Here is a 23,322-nt window from a genome sequence, read left to right as displayed (position 1 = left end):
GGTTTAAGTAACTTTATTTAGGACTCTCGTAAAACCTCAATACCCTTACGCACCTATCAAACACAAAGTTTTAACATATACTCCACTTTTTAAAACAGTGTAGGAATTCCCTAGAACCAAACAGTCCTATGAGGATACATTCACATCCCAAATGAGCCATATGGCTAAGGTTCAAAAACCGTTGCTTCTCATCAAGCACCCCAAAACCTAAGCAAGATTTAAAAAAAAAAAACAAAACCGACCAAAAACCACCACACCACCACCCAAAAAACCACCTTCAGCAGAATTTTTCAACAATATTTAAAAACAAGGGCTTTTTAATTCAGGTAAGTGTTTGATACAACCTGGAAACCTGTGTCATTTTGTGCACACATGCAGAGGGTAAACCACTAAGGCAAAGTGAAACGAATGTTTCCTACACAAAACTTGGTGCAACTTAAGAAAGCCAGTACTGCTTCTGAAATGGAAACCTTGAGCCACGAAGCAGAATGAAGAGGTTTTCAAAATATCAGCCTCAATACGAGTTAGCTTATCTTAAACTTGGCAGAAATCCTTTTCCATCCAACCCAACAGCAGCTGACCGTGAGCCCAAAGGTAGCAGCCTGCAAGGGCACTTCAGTGTGTTTCAGTCTATTCTGAAAGTAAAAGAAGCTACAGGAAATAGCAATAGTTTGAGCATTCTTCCTGGTGTTTCCTACTTTCTTCTACTTCTCCATTGGGAAAATAAATCAATCAAAGCTTGATCTAAATCCCACAGAAATAGCTAAGATTAATGGCTGTTTCCCTGAGTTACAGTTCTCATGGTAGGACAGTATCATCACCGTATCTCCATCCAGAGACACTTAAAATCTGATGGGTACATTACTTCAGTGAAGGTATGGTACTCCATCTACCTTTAACCATCTCTGCACTACAACCAGACATATTTATTCATAGATCTTGAGAAATCCAGATGGAAAAATAACATGGCCCTCATGGCCTTTTATCAGGTAATATAAGACATCACTGCTAAATGGGATAATAGTTGGTGAGAATTTGTAGTCAGTAACTGGACCATGCAAGTATAATTTAAATCTTGATTGCAAACATGCAAGCAAAAGACAAGGAATCACAGAGTCTGCATTGATGCTGTCATTATCACACTATTGGTTTAGAGTGTGGGCAAAGAAACGAATTGGGGGTTTTGGGCATCATGTTTCCTACACAGTGAAGTGAGGCTGCTTTGGCAGCCAAAAATTTCAAGGGCCATACTCTAATAATTCTTCCCATGTAGAAACTATGCCAGTGCAGGAACAAGTAATAGTACAAAATACCCTAAGTATATATTCAAAGCATAAGTATAAAGATGTCTGTTCAGATTGACATACCTAGCGCAAGTCTCAGCAAACAGCTAGTACTTCACAACGCCTGAGGTCTTAAACTCAGCTTGGCAATGCCAAGTGTGAGGAAAGAAAATGTAGCTCCAGATGATGCTCAGTAAACTGGAAGAGTGAAGTAAAAATTTAATAGACAACATGACAAAGTACATGTTAGGGGTTGGAAGGGACCTCCGGAGATCACAGAGTCCAACTCCTCTGCCAGAGCAGGACCATAGGATCTAGCACAGGTTGCACAGGAATGCATCCAGATGGGTCTTGAAAGTCCCCAGAGGAGACTCTACAACCTCTCTGGAGAGCCTGTTCCAGTGCTCCATGACCCTCACAGTAAAGAAGTTCCTCCTCATGTTGAAGTGGAACCTCCTGTGTTGTTGTTTCCATCCGCTGCCCCTTGTCCTATCACAGGGTGCAACTGAGCAGAGCTTGTTCCCTCCCTCTTGACACCCAGCCCTCAGATATTTATAAATATCTATTAAACCCCCTCTTAGTCTTCTCTTCTCAAGACTAAACCATCCCAGGTCTCTCAGCCTGTCATAGGGCAGTGCTCCAGCCCCTCAATCATCCTGGTAGCTCTCTGTTGGACTCTCTCGAATAGATCCCTGTCCCTCTTGAACTGGGGAGCCCAAAACTGGACACAATATTCTGTACTTCTCAGAGCAGAGATTTTGAAATACTGCAATAATGCAGTGTAAGGTGGCACAAATCATTGCTATGGAGTATTATGGAATAATACAGAAGTACTGCAATGCTGCTTCAGCACAACAGGAACCTGAATAAAAATTAAAGGGTTTTGACAAGATATTGCGTTTGGTTTTCAACGACCTACCAATACAATTTTTGTGTTGGGGTGAATGAGTTCAGAACCCGAAACCTCTATTATCAAGTAAAATTTAGTAGCTAAAACTGTCAGTGACCTAATAAAACACTACATCTTCCTCTGTACCCAGAGGAACCCAGCCAATGTAGGGCACAAGCCAGGACTTCCCTGCCTGCACCAGGCAGTGACGCACTCCAGTCTGGATGCACTCCCTTCTCCCTTGGCACACAGCAGGCATACAGAGGGTACCACACTGCAGCAGGTTTCCTTTGCAGCCACAGGCACTTGTCCTATTCCCATCTGGGTCAGTAGCTGGTCAGTGAGCCATCGCTTCAGCAGAAAATTATTTCTTTCTCGGCATGTCTCTATTTTACCAGTATCAAACTGTATTCTGAAAGTTCTTCCTGCCCAGGTTGCTAGCTGCTGCCCCCAGTTAACCCTCCTCCCCAGCACCCACACCAGCCAAGCCTACACTCAGCTATTCATAGGCCAGGAGCTGCCAGGTCCCTACTGGCATGGCCATGTTGGATGCACCATCACACTGCCTACTATGGGACCCCACCACCACCACTTGCTCACCATCTGCTGCCTTGCCTCTCACCTTGCTGCCTCCTTACCCTCTGTATTTCTGGTTTTTTTACACCTATGATTTAATCTTTGAACCTACAATTTAATCAAATCTTCCATCTTTAAAGGAGAGCAGGAAACAGGAGCAGGCAACAAATCCAAGATCCTCTATCTCACAAGTGCACAAACTGCACTAACCCATCCTCATGCGCAGTCCTGTAACCTGGTAAATAAGCCCCTGGACCTCACAGTCTCCAGATGGTACATTATAACTGAGACCAATACACCACCATTAAATGATAATGCCATTATCATTGAAGAATACAGCATATTCAAGACTGGTTTTCTGTATTTAGATTGGGATAAATCTTAAATGATTTTTTCCCGCCCTCTCTCAAAATACCTAAGCATCTTGCTTGTTAACAACCCCCCTTAAACTAGGCTCCCAAACTTTTCCTGACCATTCTCTCTAGCTCATCTATTTCTCTTGTGATTGTTTCCCTCCTATTTCTTATATAATTCTCTCTGCTCTTGAGCCCTTTTATTAGTTTCTTCTTAGAAGCAGTCCTTCAACTTGACACTATCACAGGTCTCCCACCTTTGCCAGACAAGGCTCAGAAAATAACCTGGCTTCTCCCACAGAACACAGCAGCATGCCATACAAAGAGAATAATTTAAATTGTCCACTGCTAGTACACACTATAGCCTCTTTGAGAAGCCAATATGAGCTATTTTTCCTGTTAATGAATTAGACAGTTTCCACCACACTAAAATGTTGCAAAGGAGGGAAGTAATTTGAAATAATTCTTGGCAAGTTGCATAGGCTGAATTTAATAACAGCATGATAAATATGGCATGTAAAATAAGCTTTACAACACAGTGTAACTGCAGATTTCCCTTTCCCCAAGCCAAAAAGAATCCACAGGAATCAATTTAAAAAAAAAAAAAAAAAAAAATCACTATATCTGTTTTCAAACACAATTTTCTGTCTTAACCTAGAAAGTGTGGAGTCTCCCTCTCTGGAGATATTCAAAACCCACCTGGAAGTGTTCTCATGTGATCTAGTATAGGTGATCCTGCTCTGGCATGGGAGTTGGACTGGATGATCTTTCAAGGTCCCTTCCAGCCCCTAGCATTCTGTGATTCTGTGAAGAACTACCTAGAAAAACTAGGTCGCTACTTTTTTGATAAGACATGCTATGAATGCATCTTATGGCCAATGCAGTCTTCATTCACATGAATAAGGTGTGCTCACCAAGCCATTCACCATTATTTGTCAACAGTCCTGGCTAACTGAGGAGGTTCCAGTTGACCAGAGGCTATAAAATGTGGCACCCATCTACAAGAAGGGCCAGAAGGATGATCCAGGGAGTTGCAGGACTGTGAGTCTGACCTCAGTACCATGAAAGGTCATGGAGTACATCATCCTGAGTGCCATCACAAGGCACTTACAAGACAACCAGGTGATCAGGCCCAGCTAATGTGAGTTTATGAAAGGCAGGTGCTACCTGACTAACATCATGCATCATGTCCTTCTACAATAAGATGACTCACCTAGTGGGTGATGAAGTGCCACAGACGTTGTCTACCTAAACTTTAGTAAAGCCTTTCACACTGTCTCAAACAGCATTCTCCTTCAGAAACTCATGGCACAAAGCTTGGATAAGTACACTCTGCACTGGACTAAAAACTGGATGGATGGCTGGGCCCAAAGAGTGGGGGGTGAATGGAGCTAAATCTGACTGGTGCCCAGTCACTAGTGGTGTCCCTCCTGAAGCAAGGTTGAGCAAGAAGGAGGCCAGCCTCTTCTCCTTGGTCTCAAGAGACAGGGCTAGAGGATGTGGTCACAAGCTGCACCAGGGGAGGTTTAGGCTGGATGTTAGGAAATACTTCTTCACTGAAAAGGTTATCAAACATGGGAATGGTCTGCCCAGGGCAGTGGTGGAGTTCACCATCCCTGGAGGTATTTAAGCAGCCTGTGGACCTTGAGCTTAAGGACATGATTTAGTGTTGACCTTTTAGTGCTACGTCAAGGGTTGGACTGGATGATCTTCAAGGTCTCTTCCAACTGGATGGATTCTGTGAATCATGGAAATAGCTACATGCAGTAAAGAGGTTTGGTGGACCAAAGTACAGCAAGCAAGCAAAGAGACTGAAAAAACATGGAAAATTAAAAAAAAAAAAAACCACAAACCACTTTTACAGTAATTACAATGAATATGCAGAGTTTTAAATAATTCAATAAAACAGAGGGAGTTTGAACATCTCTTTTTCTACACACCTACAAAAATGTAACCAGTTCCCAAACTCTTGTTCAAGCCCACAAAGCTTTGCAGTGTCAGAAAAACTCTATTGATCTAAATGTATCTTTGTGATATTTCCTTAATTCAATAACCAAGCACATAATATGACAAAGAATAAGAGTTATTTAACACAGCATTCCTCTCACAGATCTCTCCACCCAAGGGAAATAGATTACTGATATCCCACAACTCCTGGGAAGGGCAACAAGCACCACTCCAAATCCCTCTTATTTTCTCATTTAGCACATCTGGTCCTTTCTAAGATCCCAGACCCCACACAGAGGTCAACATCCACTTGCATCCCACTCTTCCTCTGTTAAATAACATGCAAAGTCAAGAGACATTACCATTTCCTCCTCTGCAGGACATGACACACAGAGTTTGATACTCTGACATTTGGTATGCTCTTCTAAGCTAAAATTTGGAACAAAAAACAACAGCAGAAGAATGGGAAAGCACAGGGGAGGGTACTCACCTAGAGCAAGCTTGCAGACAAGGGATGCATGCTCACCAAGTTTGGGGTGATTGTGAGTATCATTTGGGGGGGATGGGGAAGCTCCAAACCAAGGGCAGGATCAGAGGAAACAGCATACTGTCTCCTGGCACACCCACTTCCTGAGGCTACCTGATACTAGTGTAACCAAGAAAAATAAACTCCTGCTCAAAAGTTTAGTTACCACATCAAAATATAACATGGATGACAACGATAATGAACTTCCTTTGGACCACGTGGTCAGGCCACACCAAAAAAAGAAAAAGTAACTCCCTAAAATTAGAAGACATTTGAACTTTCAACACTAAGTGAGTGATATTTTGTTTATTTTTCTTGGAATAATAGGAAATAGTTATTTTTAATATTTAATCTATGTCAACATCCCCTGTAGTAAACTCCCATGACAGTATTGCATTAAGTGCAGTTTTCCTGTTTAGCAATCTCTCACAAGTTAACTAAAGGCCTTGCAAAAAAGCATTTCAAAACTAGTTTGCAAAGTATTAAAAAATAAAATAAGCATCAAATAGATGACATCCCAAAATCCAGCTTAATCCGCTGGTTTAGGTTTTATATTTCTGGCGATAAATTGAGCCCATGTATGATTTAACATTAGGAGCAGTACTCTCTGTTATGGATCACTTCTATTTTTATCTTCACCAGCCTACTTCAGCCAAGAGGCAGCATCTTGAGGAAACCAAATTGCTACAGTGAACAGCTCCCCAAGTGCAAATGCTGAGCTGTAGTGCTCCCCCCTCCATGTCCCTGTCACCAAAAACTGATATTACACTTCAGGGGAAATCCCACAACACATAAGCATGCCAGTAACACCTCTGAAACTCATTTAGGACATCCCCTCTTCCAGTTTCACTCCCAGTAACTGCATGATTTAGTGCTTCTTCACACAGTGCCTGCAGTAAGACCACTTTCACCACACCAACTCTCAAGTCTGAATCAGACAGACTCCTCCACAGTTAAGGGCCAAAAGACATTGCTTGATCCATCTCGCAAATTTCCTGTTCTGTTGGTACACACACTTGTTGGAAATAACTAATGTTGCTAGATGTTTAAAAACCCACAAACAAGTGTTTTTGAGCCTTGATATTTAAAAGCTTTTAACAGAGCCAACACTCTCCTGTTCTGTTCAGAGTGAAGTGAAAACAAAATGGACACAAGTGTCCCTGAACCCAGAAGTTTCCAACCACATACAAAGCCCATGGACAACTTTTCACAGCAGACCTAGCACCGAGAGATGCCAGCTTCTCAGACAGGAGCTAGGCAGAATTCAGTTGGAAATCTGAGGGTGGGAGATTCATTGGCAAAACAACATCACTGCTCGTACTTTATGTATGTGAGGTTTATACCTTCACATCTGAGACTTACTTTCTGGAAAGCTGATTGAATGAACTGACTGAATCAGCTTGGGTTCTTTGATTTCCAGTGATGAAACAGAAGTATTTTCACAAACATGCAGAAAAGCAAAACCATCCAGCATTCAAATACTCCTAAACCAACTGTTTTGTAGCCTAAAAGCTGAGACATTTCTCTTACACACACATTATCTTCAAAAAGGTTGGGGGGCTATATCCACAGATATCAAATACACAAAATACCCACAAGAACAGCTGTGACAGAAGGTGGATGGTTGGTGGTGGGACAAAGACATGTGGTTCCCCATGCTGGCCAGCCTATAAAAGAGAACATGCCCACTGCCATTTGGTCAAGCACATGTGGCTGTTGCAACACTGAGTATCACCAGTCTCAGCTTCTACCCCTGCCCTGAGAGCCAACAGCAGCTGGGTGCTTACAAAGCAAAGTGTCCTGTGGAACTGAATGAGGTTCCACCAAAAAGCAGTATCTGAAGCAGCAGCATCAGTCACACTCCCCCTGCACTTCTGTTGTAGCTTTTAAGGGGTTACCAAGGCATACTGAGCAAAGCTGATGAGCATCCCTGACATCTGACCTGCCACATGCATTCTGAAAAAAAATAGTAAGTAATTAATAGTATAGACTTGTGTGACTGTTTGAGGCTGTGCCTTTAAGAAAGGGACAGTGCTGGGACATTCTGGCCGAACGTTTTGGTGAAGACAATGAAGACATTGATGTTCTAAACGAATGTCATTGGTAGATTGGTAGCATGCAGTTTTAAGTTTTAGTGCAGCTGGAGTTTTTTCTCAGTTCGTTCCTTTCCTTCTCCCTTCCAGCTTGGCTGCTTCTGGGCTCCTAGCCAGAATGACCCTGGATAACAGATAAGCAACTAATCCTATTAAGAGAGAAGAATTTTAGTAGGCCTATTAATAACTGCCTTTTTCTCTCTTTCTAACCCTTTTTGGGAAAAAAGGGAGGGAGGGGGAGAGAGTGGGGTACAGGGGGGGAACCCTCCTCTGTCCGGAGGAGGGAATTCTGTTCCTGTATTCTTGTTTTTTTTACTTTGCTGTATATTTCTGTATATATATTGTAAATACTGTATATGTTGTATATCTAACCTGCTTTCTATTTAAACTTTCCATCACTTTTGCAATCCGTTTGTCTGAGTTGTTATTTTTTGGTCGTGGCGGGGTGGGGGTTGCCTCAACCTAGCACAACTTGATTCTTATGTCAGTGGCCTGACATCTACTCCCTGGTCTGCCTGAGGCACCACCTCTCACTTTCCTGCTTTTTGATGCTGCTTGATTCACACAGAAAGGCTTGACAAATGCCAACAGCTGTAAGAGTCAAGGCTAAAATCATGCACCCTGCCTTCCACAAGACACATTCAGGAAGCCTTCATACAACCTTCTCATTCTACATTTTTATTGCTCAAAAACTGCACAGTAAGAACACTCTGACCCATTCTAAAACTGTGCTTTGGAAAACACCACCAGATCAGGGAGTAGGAAAGCAGTAGCTTAGTTCTAGAAGATGATAGATAAGGGCCACATAAGGTTCAAACAGCTCAGCCAAGTGGTGCAGACACAGTATGTTCAGCCAGACTGTGCAGTCAGCAGCCAAGACACTACCCATCCTGATGTCAACTCTGCTCTGGCACCCCACAACTCCAATGTCTATAAATCATTACCCTACAAGGAGCAGGAGAGTCAGCTAGTGTTTCTACAAGATCCTGAGATCCTATGATGCAGCAAAGTTACTAGTTTATTCTGACGAAATCCACAATTTCAGACTCACCACATTAATAATCTTCAAGCCTCTGAGACTTCAGCAAAGTTACTGCTAAGTGCTCTTCACAGTCTCAACAACAAACTACAAGCAACTTGCAGAATTTAGATGTACTGTATTTTCAATAGCAATTTCTAAATTTTTCACTGAGTAATCCTTTCCAGCAGAAACTGTCTCCTCCAAGAGGCTTTTTATTAAACCCCACAGAACCTCACTAAGCCAAATCTTGATCTCACAGAACACAAAGATAACATTCCCCATAAATTTAATGCTCCATGGAGTTACGCATTACTGGTTTTGATCAGCAACAGGTCCTCTTATTTCAAAGGTGAAATCACTGTATGGCAGAAATGCACCACTGGAGAAGGTGGTCTGCAGCATCATGAAGTGCAGGTTCTTCTGGCATGCAGCAGACACACAGACAAGGAGGCAACTGTCATAGCTGTGAAACAATTCAAGTAGCTAGATGATACATGTATAAAGCTCAAGTTCAAAACATGCATTATAAATAAACCAAGATCTACAGTTATAATCCATAGTTCAAATACACTTAAAGAAATAAATATTCATCTTGATTCCCAAACCAGCTCTAAGAAAGAAGACAGCACTGCATTTTGACACAACTTCTTAGCAGACAGGAGGTCATTATGGCTGTAACTCAAAAATAAAAGTAAGTAATGCTAGTCCAGACAAGTAATATCAAATTTTAACTGAAGTTGATTCAGTGATCCAGAAAATACCATGTATAATATCATGAGGACACCTTTCCAGTTTGTTAAAAACCACGAGAATCTCCTTTCATATCTTTTATCCATTCTAAGCAGGGCAAGAACCATTGCCAACAGTTCATATGCAAAGTATTTATAGTTCTGCAAGCTAAACTGAAAAAGGGTCAGTTTGGAATCAATCAACCTAATGAAAATATAAATCATGGCTCCAGTACAGTTCAGCAAGTCTTGATACTGAGAGAGTTTGAACGATGCAGAGAGAACTTCTCTGGATTTCTTCCATTTGGAGGAGCCCACCCTATGCATCCCTCCATTACTGTGATCAAGTATTGCCTCTGCACACACAACTCAAGTAGGCACTTGAGTTCTCAAGCACACAGGGATAGCTTTAATGCCCTTCACATCAAATACAAGGCTCTGGGAGTTTATAGTTTGACTAACTGAAATATGTATGTGGTATTTTGTTCACTTTTTGCACCATGAGCTTAAAGAAAACAATCCATCAGTAGTGAAACATAGCTGCTAAAACCAAAAGGAATTAAAACCAAATAAAATAACTGGCTTCACAAGTAAATGTGGACAAAGAACATTCCTCCCATAAGTGTAATTCACTACTACTCCTTTTCGCTACGAGTGAATGGCATTTTTTTCCTATAAACAGAACCTTACCAGTGAAATGCTACAATGTACCCGTTTCTCCATGTTCTAAAACACATGAAAGGCTCAGAAGTTTAGTTTCTTTTCAGACAACATCTGCTTGGCTGCAAGCGTCTCTGAGGAGGCATAGGTGTACGCCGAGCAGAGACAGGAAGTCATGTATATAAGAGAACCTCTTCTCACTGAATTATTAATATTGTCTTATCTTGGTACCTGCAACCAGCTTTTGGAGACAGTAACAAAACATCAGTCCCCACTAAAAAAAAAAATAAAAAAATAAAATTAAAAGGCATTTAAAGGGGGATGAATTATGAATTTGGAATTATACTTGCTATTTAACCAAAATACCAGTTTTAAAAGCTGAGTATAACAGCGGATAAAGAAAAGAAAGATACTAAATCACAAGCAACCAGCCATCAAGAACTCATTAGTAATCACTCTTGACCATTCAACTTAGTAGGTCTCCCAAAGACGCGCATGCCAGTTGCCCAATGCCACCATCGCTTCTCTTGCCCGCTGTTCCACAGGCCTGCCCATTCCGCTCCAGCCCCTGCCCTCACCGGCCAGGCAAGCTCCACGCCCTTCCACCTCACCTCCCGAGTTGCCGGTCGGTGCCTCGGCTCTCAGTCCCCCTCACCAAGGTAGGTAATATCTCGGCCACCCAGAAGTAAGAGGTCAGTTTCTATCGCCAGCTGCTCGCACTAGACGCTAAAGTACACAAAAGCGCAATGCTCCCGGACTACCGCAGGGAACTTCTCAACGCGAGCGCTTCGGTGCGCCGGGCCCGTGTGGCTGCCGGCGCGGGGTTCCGGCAGGCTGCCTCCAAACCGCCTCCCGCGGCAGGCAGCAAATCCTCACGGAGATTTGGAGAGCCGCTCTCTCGGAGCTGCAGTCGCGCTCTCTCCCACTGCCTGGGACGGGCCGGTAAGGAATCCGGCAGAGGCTGCCCCCCGCTGCAGGGTCGCTCCCTCAGGAGCGGGCCCGCCCCGGCAGCGGTGGCGGGGACCTGCGCCGGGCGCGGAGGCTACATGCAACTTCCCGTACCCCGCGGCTCCCGCTCCGCGCCGCCAAGAAGCCTCAGACAAAGCACGCGGAGGGCCAGGGCGCGGCGGCCCCGTGGTCGCACCTGGGACATCTGCGGGCGCAGATTGATCTCCTTGAGGTTGATGGAGTGGCTGCGCAGGTTGTTAAGGAGCTGGCAGAGCAAGACGCCGTCGCGCAGTGTCTGCGCCAGGTCGAAGACCTGGGCCGTGTCCCAGGTCACCCGGTGGTTGGGCGGCAGCACCTTGCAGCTGATCAGCCACTGCCCGCACTGCTTCCAGGGCTCCATCCCTGCTGCCGCGAAGCGATGCCGCGGCCGCTGCTGCACCCTCCTGCCGCCGGCCCGGCCCGGCCCGCCCCACTCCCGTGTCCGCGCAGCCCCGCCCCAGGAGGCGGGCCTGTCGAGACCCCTCCGTCCCCCGCCTCGATACGTCGGAGGGTATCTGTGCAGAACCTCCTCGGGCGTTCAGAAAGGTGTCGCTTCACAGGTTTCCAGTTATGCCTCGGGCAGCCTTGAAAGGCCGCTCCCTGAAGGGGTTCTTCTTTGCTTTGCAGCCCACCCGAAGTGGCATAAACAAGGCACCTGCGGCGAGCAGGATGAGGCTGTAACAGGCAGGTATATAAAATGGCTTATGTGCAGTCGTTCATCCATTCACTGAGAAAACAGCCAAGTGCTCAGAAGAGGTCAGAGCAGCGTGCTGCTAGACATTACAGAAGGTGCCTTTCAGCTATTTCTAGAAACAATAGCGAGTGTAGCATGGCATAATATTGTCTTCCTTTCTGTTCTCCTCTAAAGTATTTTGCACTAGCTGAACTGAATGTTGTATTCACTTAATGTAAAAATAATGTTGGAAAAAAACTCAATGTGATAGCTTCAGCATGCATTCAGGCAACTTCAAATGAAGGAGATCTGTGATTTTAAATTAGTAAATGTTCACAATATTCTCTGCATCTCAGAAGCTATTATCTCCTATGGATTTCTGAAGCACTGCTAGAAAGTTGCTTTCGCAAAAAATATTTTTTTTTTTTAAAAAAGGCACATAAAAGGATACAAAACCTCCACCCCTTTTTCCCTTTTTTTTCAACAGAACACTTTTAAAGTACTATTAATGCATAGTTTATGGAGTAAAAAAAAACCACAGTCCTGGGTGAGAAAGCCTGCTAACAACAAAAGACAAATATGCTTATTCAAGATAGTCTACAATTGTTCCTAGTTTTCATATCTCCTCTGTTAAAAGCCTAACACTTAGTGCTTTCTGAGCTCAGAATAATCCCACAAATGCTTTTAATAACTTCCGAAATAATTAATACAAAAGTTCTGGGAATTTCTTTCAGAAACTGAAGGCTGGCAAGTGATTTGCATGTCTCAGTAAACTTAAAATGCTGCCTCACTCTTTTATTGTTACAAACAGGTGCTATGTCTGCTGTTCCAAGTATTTTCCTGAGCAGGCAGTGGTGTTAACTTTGGATCACGGGGCCGCAGAACATGCCACAGGACAGCTCACCACTTTGCGTTGCATGTACCCAAATAGGAAGAGACAAATTTGGCCCTTTGAAAGCAAGAAGGATGCAGCTCCATCACCCGTAACACCTGTGCCACCACCCAGCAAGATAGGTGTGATTTACTATGTAATTAGAAGGCATAAGTATTGCTCAGGCTTATCAGGGAGCAATGTTTCATTCCATCTCTAAAGATGCAAGCACCCAGTCTGCTTTTCAGACCTTTGCTGGTGTTAGCTGGGTTCTCAAACTAAAACAACTTCCAGCTTTGACTGAGCGCAGAGGAAGCTCACAAAGCTGCTCAGTGCAGGCCTGGCCTGTCGAGTAGAAATACATTCTAACAGAACACAAACTCCCATTAGCAGTAAGTGGTTTTGCATGAATAAAAAGAGGGATCCCAATTTCAAAGGATTGGTGGCAGTGCAGCTGAGCTTAAACTCTTCAAAAGAACCTCTACATGGGAGTGCATGACTTCGGGTTGAGTTGCCTCAGCAATGCTTCCTTCCCTGATCTCAGCAGATCCCTTCTGCCTTGTGCCTACCCAGGCAGCCACAGCCCATGCAGCTCCTGTTTGTCAAGAGAGATGCTAATTCTTTCTTCAACCACCTCAGCCCAAGCTCTTGGTCACTAGTAACAAGTACTTCTGCCTACTGAAGGCAACACTTTGATTGTTCTATGCCTGAGCAACTGGAGGAGAGGGAAGTTCACAATGTATCAAAGTATCAGACTGCCAACAACCAGGCAGAATTAGCATTGCATTCCTAATTTAAATCAAAGGAACTGAAATCAACAGCCTGTGTTGTGAACATCCATCAAAATCAACATCAGAGCAGTTTGATCAAGAATACAATAAAACACTATCTCATAGTGACATATTTTTTCTCTGTGACAAGTTCAACATGAAGTGATAAGTGAATAAGAATTTAGTTATTTAGTTGTGCCCACAAGCTATCCACTGTCAGGCTGACAATTATATTACTGAAGCAAATGCAGAAGGCAGAGGAAAAAAAATAGATAAAAAAGCAGAAAAACATCTGCACTACATTATCTACATGCCCCCTTCAGCTGCCTCCAGCCAGGATCAGTCGTACAGCACCCTGAAAGTGACACAAACTTTTGGGATGTCTTTGCAGAGCTGTAGAAAAACAAGCATTGTTCTGAGTCACAAGCAGGAAAAGAAAAAAAAAAAGGCACATCAGGGTTGTTGCTCAAATGGATCTAGATCTTTTGCATATTTTTAATAGGATCAATCCAACACTCTTTAATCCAAACTTTACATCTGAAGAATAGGTGTGCTTTAAAAGCGGTGGTTGGAATTCTAACTATCTGAAAACTCCACGTGGCAGATTTAAATTGTAAGTCACAGACTGTCGTACTGCAATATAAACTAAACTGAATTGCATTCAAAATACATGGGTTTGGTCCTCTGCTGTACCTCATGTGACCATGTGAGTGACATTCCTCCAAAACGAGAAGAATCCATATATCCACATAAATTCCAGAAGGTTAACTACAAAGAGTTAAGTGGTTGAGAGGAGGGAAGAAGTAAATGGACTCGTGTGCCAAATCCATGGTCAGCACAGCCTTGCTAGAGCAGAAGGCTCACTGCTACTGAGGTTCAGGAATATCTGTATGTGCACACCCCCTCTCTTGCAGTACTCCTCATAGCTTTCTCCAGGTTCCTACACTGCACACAGTCACCTATTACAAGGGCCTCAGTTTTTCCTTTATTCCTAAATCTGTTTGTGTTCAAGAGCTATTTTTCTCTTAATAGCTACAAACCCCAGAAAACCCTATAGCTCCAATCACAGAATGTTAGGGGTTGGAAGGGACCTTGAAAAAATCTAGTCCAACCCCCCTGCCAGAGCAGGCCCACCTTGGGCAGGTCACACAGAAACACATCCAGGAGGATTTTGAAGTCTTCAGTGAAGGAGACCCCACAACCCCTCTGGGCAGCCTGTTCTAGTGTTCTGTCACCCTCACAGTGGAAAAGTTTTTCCTTATGTGTACACGGAACCTCCTATGCTCCAGCTGGCACCCGTTGCCCCTTGTCTTGTCATTGGACATCACTGACTGCTGAAGACATATTGGAAGTTAGAGCTTCCTGTTCTTCTCCTACCCTAAAAATTACTTCTAGATCTGTGTGGATGGAGTTAAAGAGGGGCCTATTTAAAAGTCACCTCAGTCTATCTCCTCCAGTTTCACTGGCACACACTGGCATTTTATTAACCTGCATCTAGATCTCGGTTTAGATTGCTCAGAACATTCAATGTGTCACATACTTTTCTTTTTCCTCAGTGAAGCATTTCTTTCTTCACATTTTTATAAAGAAACTGTAAAATTTCAGACATACATTCCCACTTTCAAAATACTGCAAAGCAGGAACAGCAATACCAAAAAAAATACATCTCTATCAAAAGAGCAGCAAGTCTGAAGGACAATTGTTCACCAAATGGCACCCAAAAATAGCTTTTGCTTGTTTTTTCTCTCCTTCCAGGAGACAACTGTCTCCTTACAAGAGACATCATCATAAATTTGTTTTCTTTACTCTTACTCTGTGCTGCATCCTGTGAAGGTGGCATCTTTCCAGCTCTTTTCTTGTTGCTTTATTTCAAAAAAAGAAACTCATTTTGGTTCATAAGCTTTTGCAAGCTTTCCAAAATAACTGTTTCCCACTGTCACCATGTTTGCTGTGTTTAAATTACTTACACTGCTCAGGCTGAGGAAAACAACATTTAAAAAATAAACCCACGAATGTACAGGTTCCCTTTTTTCCAATTACTCTTGCAGTATGAGCCCCAGGCACAAACATCTTTTCGTGCAAGGTGCCAAACAAGAATAACAAAATTGTAGCTCTCTTCCCAAAGAGCATCACTCCTCTCTATCCTTTCCTTCTTGTTCCTTTATTCACCAATGAGTTCATCAGCTCTGGCACTTGAAGCTTTCCTGCCTTCTGATGACTGCACTTGAATGCACGTCTGAATGCTACAGGGAGAAGGCAGTGCAAGGCCAAGTGAAGAACTACCCTCCTTCCTGGGCGCTAAAGGCCCACATCTTGTCTGAGCCAGCCCTGAGCTTATACTCAACATTAGACCCACTTAATTATACTAGTAAGAAAATTCATTTACCTGTGGTCTGCAAACAAGCAGGAACATGCAGTCCTGTGTCTCAGTTATTTGTATCTTCTCCAGTTTGGAAATACAGTGGGATCCTGAACAAAAGCCTCCCTCAAACTCCCTCTTTTTGGCTGGGTGGGAATAAAAAGGAGGTGGCTCAAATCCAGCATTTCTTAAGTGGCCTGCTTATCTCACAGCAGAAGTAAATGAGGGTAAGATTTCTGACTAGAAATCTTCAGTAATTTCTGTCTGCCACTGTGTGGATCAAGATCTCCCAGATGCATCTGTCTGTGTCCTACAGCTATAGGGTTCAGTTTCAGAACTATTTTGGGAAGTAATAGGAGAAAATATCTCTGCCCTAGCAAGACCACACCTGGAATACTGTATCCAGTTTGGGGTTCTCCAGTTCAAAAGAGACAAGGATCTGCTGGAGAGAATCCAATGGAGAGCCACAAAGGACTTAGGCGACTTGAGCATCTCCCCTATGAAGAGAGACCTGGGGCTGTTTAGTCTTGAGAAGACTGAGAGGGGATCTGATCAATGTCTATAAATACCTGATGGGTGGGTGTCAAGTGGAGGGGGGCCAAGCTCTTTTCAGTGGTGCACAATAAGACAAGGAACAACAGTTACAAACTTGAACATAGAAGATTTCACCTCAACATGAGGAAAAACTTCTTTACAGTGAGAGTGACAGAGACTCCACTGAAAAATACTAGGTTTATGTTCAGCTAATGTCAGAGTGGTTGTAAGACTATTTCTTCCTCACATCGTTTTTACCTACAGCACTATGCTAGGACTGAAATAGAAGTGAAAGTCCATTACCAGTTGCATAAAGACCAACTGCTACCTCTGGCTTATGTATAAACTTGTATTGTGCTCTATGAGCCATCATCTCACCTACAGGAGAGAGAGAGTTTGCCAGAAAACAGCCCACTGAAGAAAGCAGAACCAGCTTCTGGCACACGCCAGTAAATAAGCAATAGTCTCTGATAGGATGCAGGTTATGTTGAAGGCACGGAGTTAACATAAACACAACCTGCCTTAAAGAGCTTGCCAAGATAATATGAACTTCAGCCTAGTAAGATTACTTTAAGCCAAATATATGACCACCCAAAGACAGAAGCATAGCTGTTCTGTCTACTAAAGAGCTGATTTCATAGACAAAGCTGACAAAAAATGGACAGTCCAAGTATTGCTTAGCTTTCCTCCTATTTTTGTTCTTCCATGTTGCCTGCAATCCAATTTTCTTACATCACTTCAGCTTGTACACAAAGTTCAACCAAGAAAACAAAGCTGAACTTAAAACACCTATGTGCCGCAGTACAGCACTTCACAGATCCTGGGAAGGAGACATTACAAAGCACCCTCAAAATTCAAATTCCCCAGGCACAACTGTAATGGCCATAAGTGCTTATATGATAGCAAAAGATTTTTTATCCAAATTAGATAAACTGATGCAAGTTGTCCAGGCAGCCAGGATCAGGCTAGGAAAGCAAATGCTCAGCTAGACTTAAACTTGACTAGGAACAAAAAAAAGGGGAATAAGAAGAATTTCTTCAAGTACATGAAGGACAAAAAGGCAGCTAGGGAAGGTGTGGTCCCTCTGCAAAAGGAGAATGAAGACCTGGTCACGACAGATACAGAGAAGGCTGAAGTGCTCAATGACAACTTTGCCTCAGTGTTCACTGGCAAGGGCTCTAGCTATACTGCCCAAGCTCCAGAAAACACAGGTGGGGAGTGGGAAAAGGAAGATCTGCCCACCGTAAGCAAAGAGCAGATTCAAGACCATCTAAAGAACATGAAGGTACACAAGTTCATGGGGCCCAATGAGATCCACCCACAGGCCCTGAGGGAACTGGCAGATGAAGTCACCAAACCACTGTCCATCATATTCAAAAAGTCATGGCAATCTGATGATGTCCCTGCTGTCTAGAAAAGGGGAAACACAACCAGCATCTTCAAAAAGGAAAGAAAAAAGACCATATAAACCATAGGTCAGTCAGTCTCACCTCTGTGACGGACAAGATCATGGAGCAGATCCTCCTGAAGGCCTTGCTAAGGCATATTGAAAATGAAGAAGTGATTGGTGGGAGAGCAGCCTTCCAGTACCTGAAGGGCACCTACAAGAAAGCCAGGAAGGGACTTTTTACAAGGGCTTGTAGTGATAAGATGAGAGGGTATAGCTTTAAGCTTGAGGATGGCAGATTTAGACTAGATATTAGGAAGAAATTCTTTACACTTAGAGTGGATAGACACTGGAACAGGTTGCCCAGGGAGGTCATGAATGCCTCCTTCCTAGAGGTGTTCAAGGCCAGGCTGAATGAGGCCTTGAGTGACCTGGTCTAGTGCAAGGTGTCCCTGCCCACGGCAGCAGGGTTGGAACAGGATGAACTGTAAGGACCCTTCCAACCCAAACCATTCTATGCATTATTTTCTTTAGGATTGAAAGCATACCAGTAGGTAACAGAAAGACACAAGTATAATGAGCACAAATTGGTCCCCAACAAAGCCAATCCCTCAGCATGAACTGCAGCAAAATCTGACAGCAATCACAAATGAGATCTTTTCCCTTGCTCCAAGGGAGAGCTGTTCCTGCTGTTTCCTTTCCCAAATAGCTTTGGTTGTATTGCTTCCTTCATTGGATTTACAAGTAGGGTGTATGAATGAACACAGGCTGAATTATAGGGTTTGATGTGTTGGCTTTTACTTCCCTTTTTCCCAGGAAGGTACCAAAGGCCAGAAAAAGCATAGGCAGATGCCAGGCAGAGGTCTGTCAGCAAACAAGCTGTGCTGGGATCCAGAGCCTGGAGCAGGAACCAAGCCTGAACAGGCGGGACAAACATCGGGCTGACCACCAAGAAACCCCCCAGGGCGTGCAGCACACATCCCAAGATGTGTGCAAATCCAGCAGCCAGCTCCAAAAGGCAGTCTTCAGTCTACTGGGAGACTAACAAAGGCCAGGTGGCCCTGACACATCTTAACTGCTCAGGAAACCCTAACTACCAGTTATGCTAAAGAAAACCTCCTCAAACAGGGCTCTTGTGGGCTTATAGAGGTCCCCATCTGGAGTCTGAGTGAATACAAGGTAGGTTAACCTTGTGTGAAGGCTGTTCTTGGAATGTTTTGGGCTGCATAAAACATTAAAATACTGTAAACAAAAGCAAAACGTCTATACACAGAGGCAGACTTCACTGGTATCTCACAAAATTATTAGCTGTATTAAACAAGGTGATTGGCAAGCCTACAAATGCATCTGTCCTGCTAGATTGTCAGTATTATCTTCATATGGAAATAAAGGGGGGGATTGAATTTTTTTCTTCAAATGCAATTCTACAAGGATTCGTACTGATCCAGAATATTCAGAACTATGAGTACTACACTAATAATCGATGCCTTGGACTTCACCATCTGTGACATTCCCTGCAGTAGGAGACAGCAGGAATAAGAACAGCAATCACTCAGGAGCTGTTGTTTGCAGGTGTTGCATATGCAAAGAGTCTGCCATGAATCTGAAAAGACAGAAGCATGTTTCAGTACCCCGAGGGGTGAAATGTGCAGTGCTTTGGCACAGCTGATAAGGTGCAATTCAGGTGCTTTTAAACTGGCTGAACACTGCCTTGCCACATTAATTTCTGATTGTGGGATCCAAACCTGTAATTCAGAAACCCAGCTAGCTGTGCAAGTGTGAGAGGGAGAGAGCTTACAAATTCACTAACCCGAGAGGGAAGGATACAACATAAATGGACGTGCCCAGTGTCACATTCCTTTGCATTTCAAATGTAAATAAATATTTTTCAATAATATGACCAATCTACCTTCATTTTCTCCATAATCAGTGTGGAAAATGTTGAATTGTGCAGATGCAAGTGAACCATCTCCTTTTCTGTATAGGAACAACCCTGGGAATGTTCAGCATGGCCTTTCTCCCCTTCTTCAAAAATCTCCTTTGTCACTTCTGAGTCAAAGGTCTGTGGCACAGCCCACAGCCACCTGCTCCTGGGTCCACAGCTGGCTGAAGCGACAGCCACACCGAGGCAAGGCTCCTTGCTGCCCACACTCTGCCAGCTCCAGGCCACCAGTCAGCCAGCACAAGCCTTTAGGGAGAGATTTTAGCCGACGTCAGGCCCCAGTTGTGCAGGATTATATTCTGGAGACAGTCTCATGCAGGTTGCAGGCTGGTATGCAGAGTGAGGAAGGGTTAGCCGACTGTGGAGCCATATCTGCCTTTTGGATGTCACATTTCTCAACACCAAACACTCAAAAAATGCAGTACTGGAGAGGCTGGTAGTCCTCTGCTGCAACAGTCACCACAAATTTATGTTTAATTTACAATTTACTAGACTTTCAAAGTATTTATTTGCCTATAAGAGGTATCTGTTTACATTTCTGTTGGAATTTCAGTGTCCATAAAAGCAAGAGTCAGCTTTTTCCTCCCATTTTCAGAATGGCATGCTCAAGGAATTGAGCATAAATCTCCACTCACCCTCAGCAACCTGACCCATTATATGTACTTTTTTGGGGTGGTTGCATTGGTTCGTTTTTTTCCCTGGCAGGGGGACAGGAAGCCTGGAGGGAACACTCAGAAAAATAATTTAAGTGACACCTTCAAAGCCAGGCAGTGAGGTGACTGTCTGCTCAGCCATGTAATTGCATTATGTTCAGTGGCCACTAACAGTCCCTCTCCTTTCTATGTGTTAAAGGCACTTCTAGGTACTGAGATAAATCCATCCCTAGTGAAAAGTGCTCATTTCAATAGAGTTATACTAGGCATGAATTTGAACCACTGTGTTCCTTCAAAATGAGCCTATTTGGATTAGTTACAGGAATGCAGTTGAGCTCAGATATAACAGTTAGCAAGATCAAGTACACTGCTGGCCTACAACTACAACTGAGAAAAACAAATGTACTGACCAGCTGCCAATCAAACATATGAAAATCAATAGCAATTAGCAGCATTAGCTATTTGTAACAGCTTGCTCATATTTGGACCTCAGATACCTTAAACAATCTGGAATCTCAGTATAATGACTGCTCTAAAAGGTGGAAACAAAAACATTGATAATAGTTATTATGAGACAGTAAGGTTTTAAACAGATGGCAAAAAGTGTTAGTCTGAGCCAAAATATAGATCTCTCTGCTGTTGAATAATTAATGGAAAACTCCTTCCCTGTTACAGTTATTGCAACTGTGTGACAGTTTGAATAGTCTCATTTAATAAGACCTTGTGTATATGAGCTCAACTCATCTCTTACAATCACTTTTTTTTTTCCCCCAGGGTTGATTTCTGTTGTGCTCTCTCTCTCTCCTGATCCCTTTCCACAGAATAAATTCTGTTGTGCCTAATCAAGCAGACCTTCCAGGGAAAGCAATCAAGGCAGCTTGATTTAGCAGCGCAACCTTTATTACAGAAATCCTGACCCCACTGAAGTTGGTTGGAGCCCTGACAATTACTTCAGCCACGCAGACTTGACATGTCCCGATTTCTCCTTTAAACTGGATCATATCCTTCTGCTGTCTTACACCAGGATAAATGGAAGTTTTCTGATAATTTTATTTATAGGTATTGGATTACATGAATTAGAAATTTTCAAATACAGCAGAACTAAAAAAGTAAATCGTGCAACCAGCTGTAACTTCGGGGGCATTAATCTAACATTTAACTGTTCTTACCACACCAACTGCCATGAACTACTGCTGTTATGCTCTTGCATGTGTTTCATAACAGAAGGAGGATCTGGGAGCCTAAGATCACTGGTTTATGGTAATAAACACCAGTGGGTGAGTTGAGGCTTCCATCTTCCCATGCCCCAAAAAAATTATTTCACATCAGCAGGCATTTCATTCAGTCCATGCATATAAATGCTTTTCACCATGTCAGAAATATAACATGGAAATAAAAGCATTAAAAGCACTACATGTTTAGTATGGCTGTCACAGTAGTGTACCAGATACTCCTAATAGCTGCTGCGAGCCAAGTCCTGCCTGAAATTAATTCTTAAATCTTCTCTTGGAGAGTGCATGCTAGCAGATTTCTTTGCACAATGCTCACAGCTCACCTTCAAATGTGTGCTCGGGGAAAAGAAACAAACTCAACGTTATACTTGCAAGTGATTTGATCATGCCGTTCAGTGTTTGCCAAATTCCTTCATCTTGCTACAGGGGGAAAGACAAATTGAAAGTGGGGGGGGGGGGGAGAAAAAAAAGAAACTTCTTAATGCCCTACTATCACAGCAAATTCTTTCCAGAGAAATCCCAAAGCTGACTATCTACATTCCCTTGCAAGGCACAGCCAGGGAAAAAAAAAACAAACAAGATATCTGAAACAGATGACTCTTGAACAGTGCTGGCACAAAGCACATCGCTGTATCAGTCTCAGAGAAACACCAGGGTATTGCTTATGGGCTGAGCACCTTCAATTTCCTAAGAAGTAAAAGCACTGGATGTAATGTTGCCACAAGTTTACAGAACTAAGACACATTATTTGAAGACAATCTGAGATTTGTCCATGGCAGGATGTATGCTGCATCTCACCTGGAGGCTCCTGCACCATTCCTGGGATGGACATGGCCAGCCAGGCCCTACATCCCAAGAATAAACACACTTGCTGGATATGAGATGAAGACCAGTGTCACTCAGGACCAAGCTGCAGAGGCAGAAACTATACAAGGAACTAAAGCAGTCCTCCGTATGGAGTGCAACTTGGGAATCAGTCTGCAAGAATCCTGGTTTTCATCACGAGCTCACAACAAGGCTTCTACAGCTTACTGGGATTGTCACAGGAAAGAGCTTCACTTACAAAACAAAGTTCATGGTGAAAAGAAATAAAAAATTATTTGAATCCTTGCAGTGAACACCTTTTATGTCTAAGAGCACTGCTAGTATAATGTGCTACCTAACTCACTTTAGTGAACTGTGCAGTGTCTTGAAGTGAATTGGCATTCAACCATCAGTGATCTCACTTTGGCAATATGGACCTTGAGTGCTAAATGCAATGGACGACAAGGACCAGGTGCTTATTCATAAATAAAAGATCAAAGAGCTGCCCAGCACAGAAACCTTTGGAAATGGCTGTGGAGGGGAAAGCCTTTAAAGTGCCATGCAAGTGTACTCCATTCAAGCAAAATGACACTTGGATAGTTAAAAACCAAAATAATCATAATAAACAGTAAATAAATTAAAACTGAAGACATTTAAATGCAAGGCTGGTCAATGAGCTCAGAGATAAAGGTTTATCCATTACCTTTTGGGACACAGGCAGTTTTTACCAGTACATGACAGCATCCCACCCCAGCTGAATTTGCAAGGGAGACAGGGATGCTTTTGCCTTTTTGCAGGTGGGCTGACTGCATCTTTGACACCTGATCTGCTCAAAGCATGAGTGACAACCTATTCCTAGCTGTTGCCCATTGTCTGTATGTTCCTAGCATTGTTCAGCCCTGCCACATATAGCGCTGGGTATGAAACAGGAATCACTTTGCCTTTCCTTGGTGTTATCTTCAGTTCTAAAAGCCCATTGATTCAGTAAGAAAACAATAACTAACTCAGGTAATATCCACCACCAAGCGTCACAG

At 43.2% G+C, this 23,322-nt stretch overlaps 1 protein-coding gene and 1 long non-coding RNA gene across 8 annotated transcripts in view; one reads left to right on the top strand and one right to left on the bottom strand.

The window, feature by feature from the left end:
* The window catches only part of VAV3 (vav guanine nucleotide exchange factor 3), a 184,215-nt gene that overhangs the window by 135,496 nt on the left and 25,397 nt on the right, over positions 1-23,322 (bottom strand). For 2 of the 6 annotated variants that reach the window (XM_068140977.1, XM_068140971.1), the window contains exon 1: positions 11,221-11,441. The exons of 1 other annotated variant lie outside the window; for it this stretch is intronic. In XM_068140977.1, the coding sequence (XP_067997078.1) occupies positions 11,221-11,424 (204 nt within the window). In that variant the 5' untranslated portion in view covers positions 11,425-11,441. Of the gene's footprint in view, positions 1-10,687; positions 10,864-11,220; positions 11,442-23,322 lie in introns of those variants that run through there. 3 more of the 6 variants (XM_068140973.1, XM_068140972.1, XM_068140976.1) reach the window with 3 other exon arrangements.
* LOC137442356 (uncharacterized) lies at positions 10,648-21,908 on the top strand. 2 transcript variants are annotated; one of them, XR_010987643.1, is made up of 4 exons: positions 10,648-10,735; positions 11,691-11,751; positions 12,548-12,750; positions 18,474-19,502. It is a non-coding gene; the product is annotated as an uncharacterized lncRNA (long non-coding RNA). The 2 variants fall into 2 exon arrangements; XR_010987644.1 differs by lacking the exon at positions 10,648-10,735 and adding an exon at positions 21,027-21,908 and having other exon boundaries at positions 11,621-11,751; positions 18,474-18,836.

Source organism: Melanerpes formicivorus, unplaced genomic scaffold (genome assembly GCF_026170545.1).
Source record: "Melanerpes formicivorus ecotype bairdi unplaced genomic scaffold, bMelFor1.0.p_v2 SCAF_7, whole genome shotgun sequence".
Taxonomy (NCBI): Eukaryota; Metazoa; Chordata; class Aves; order Piciformes; family Picidae; genus Melanerpes; species Melanerpes formicivorus.
This window is presented reverse-complemented; position numbering and strand designations above follow the sequence as displayed.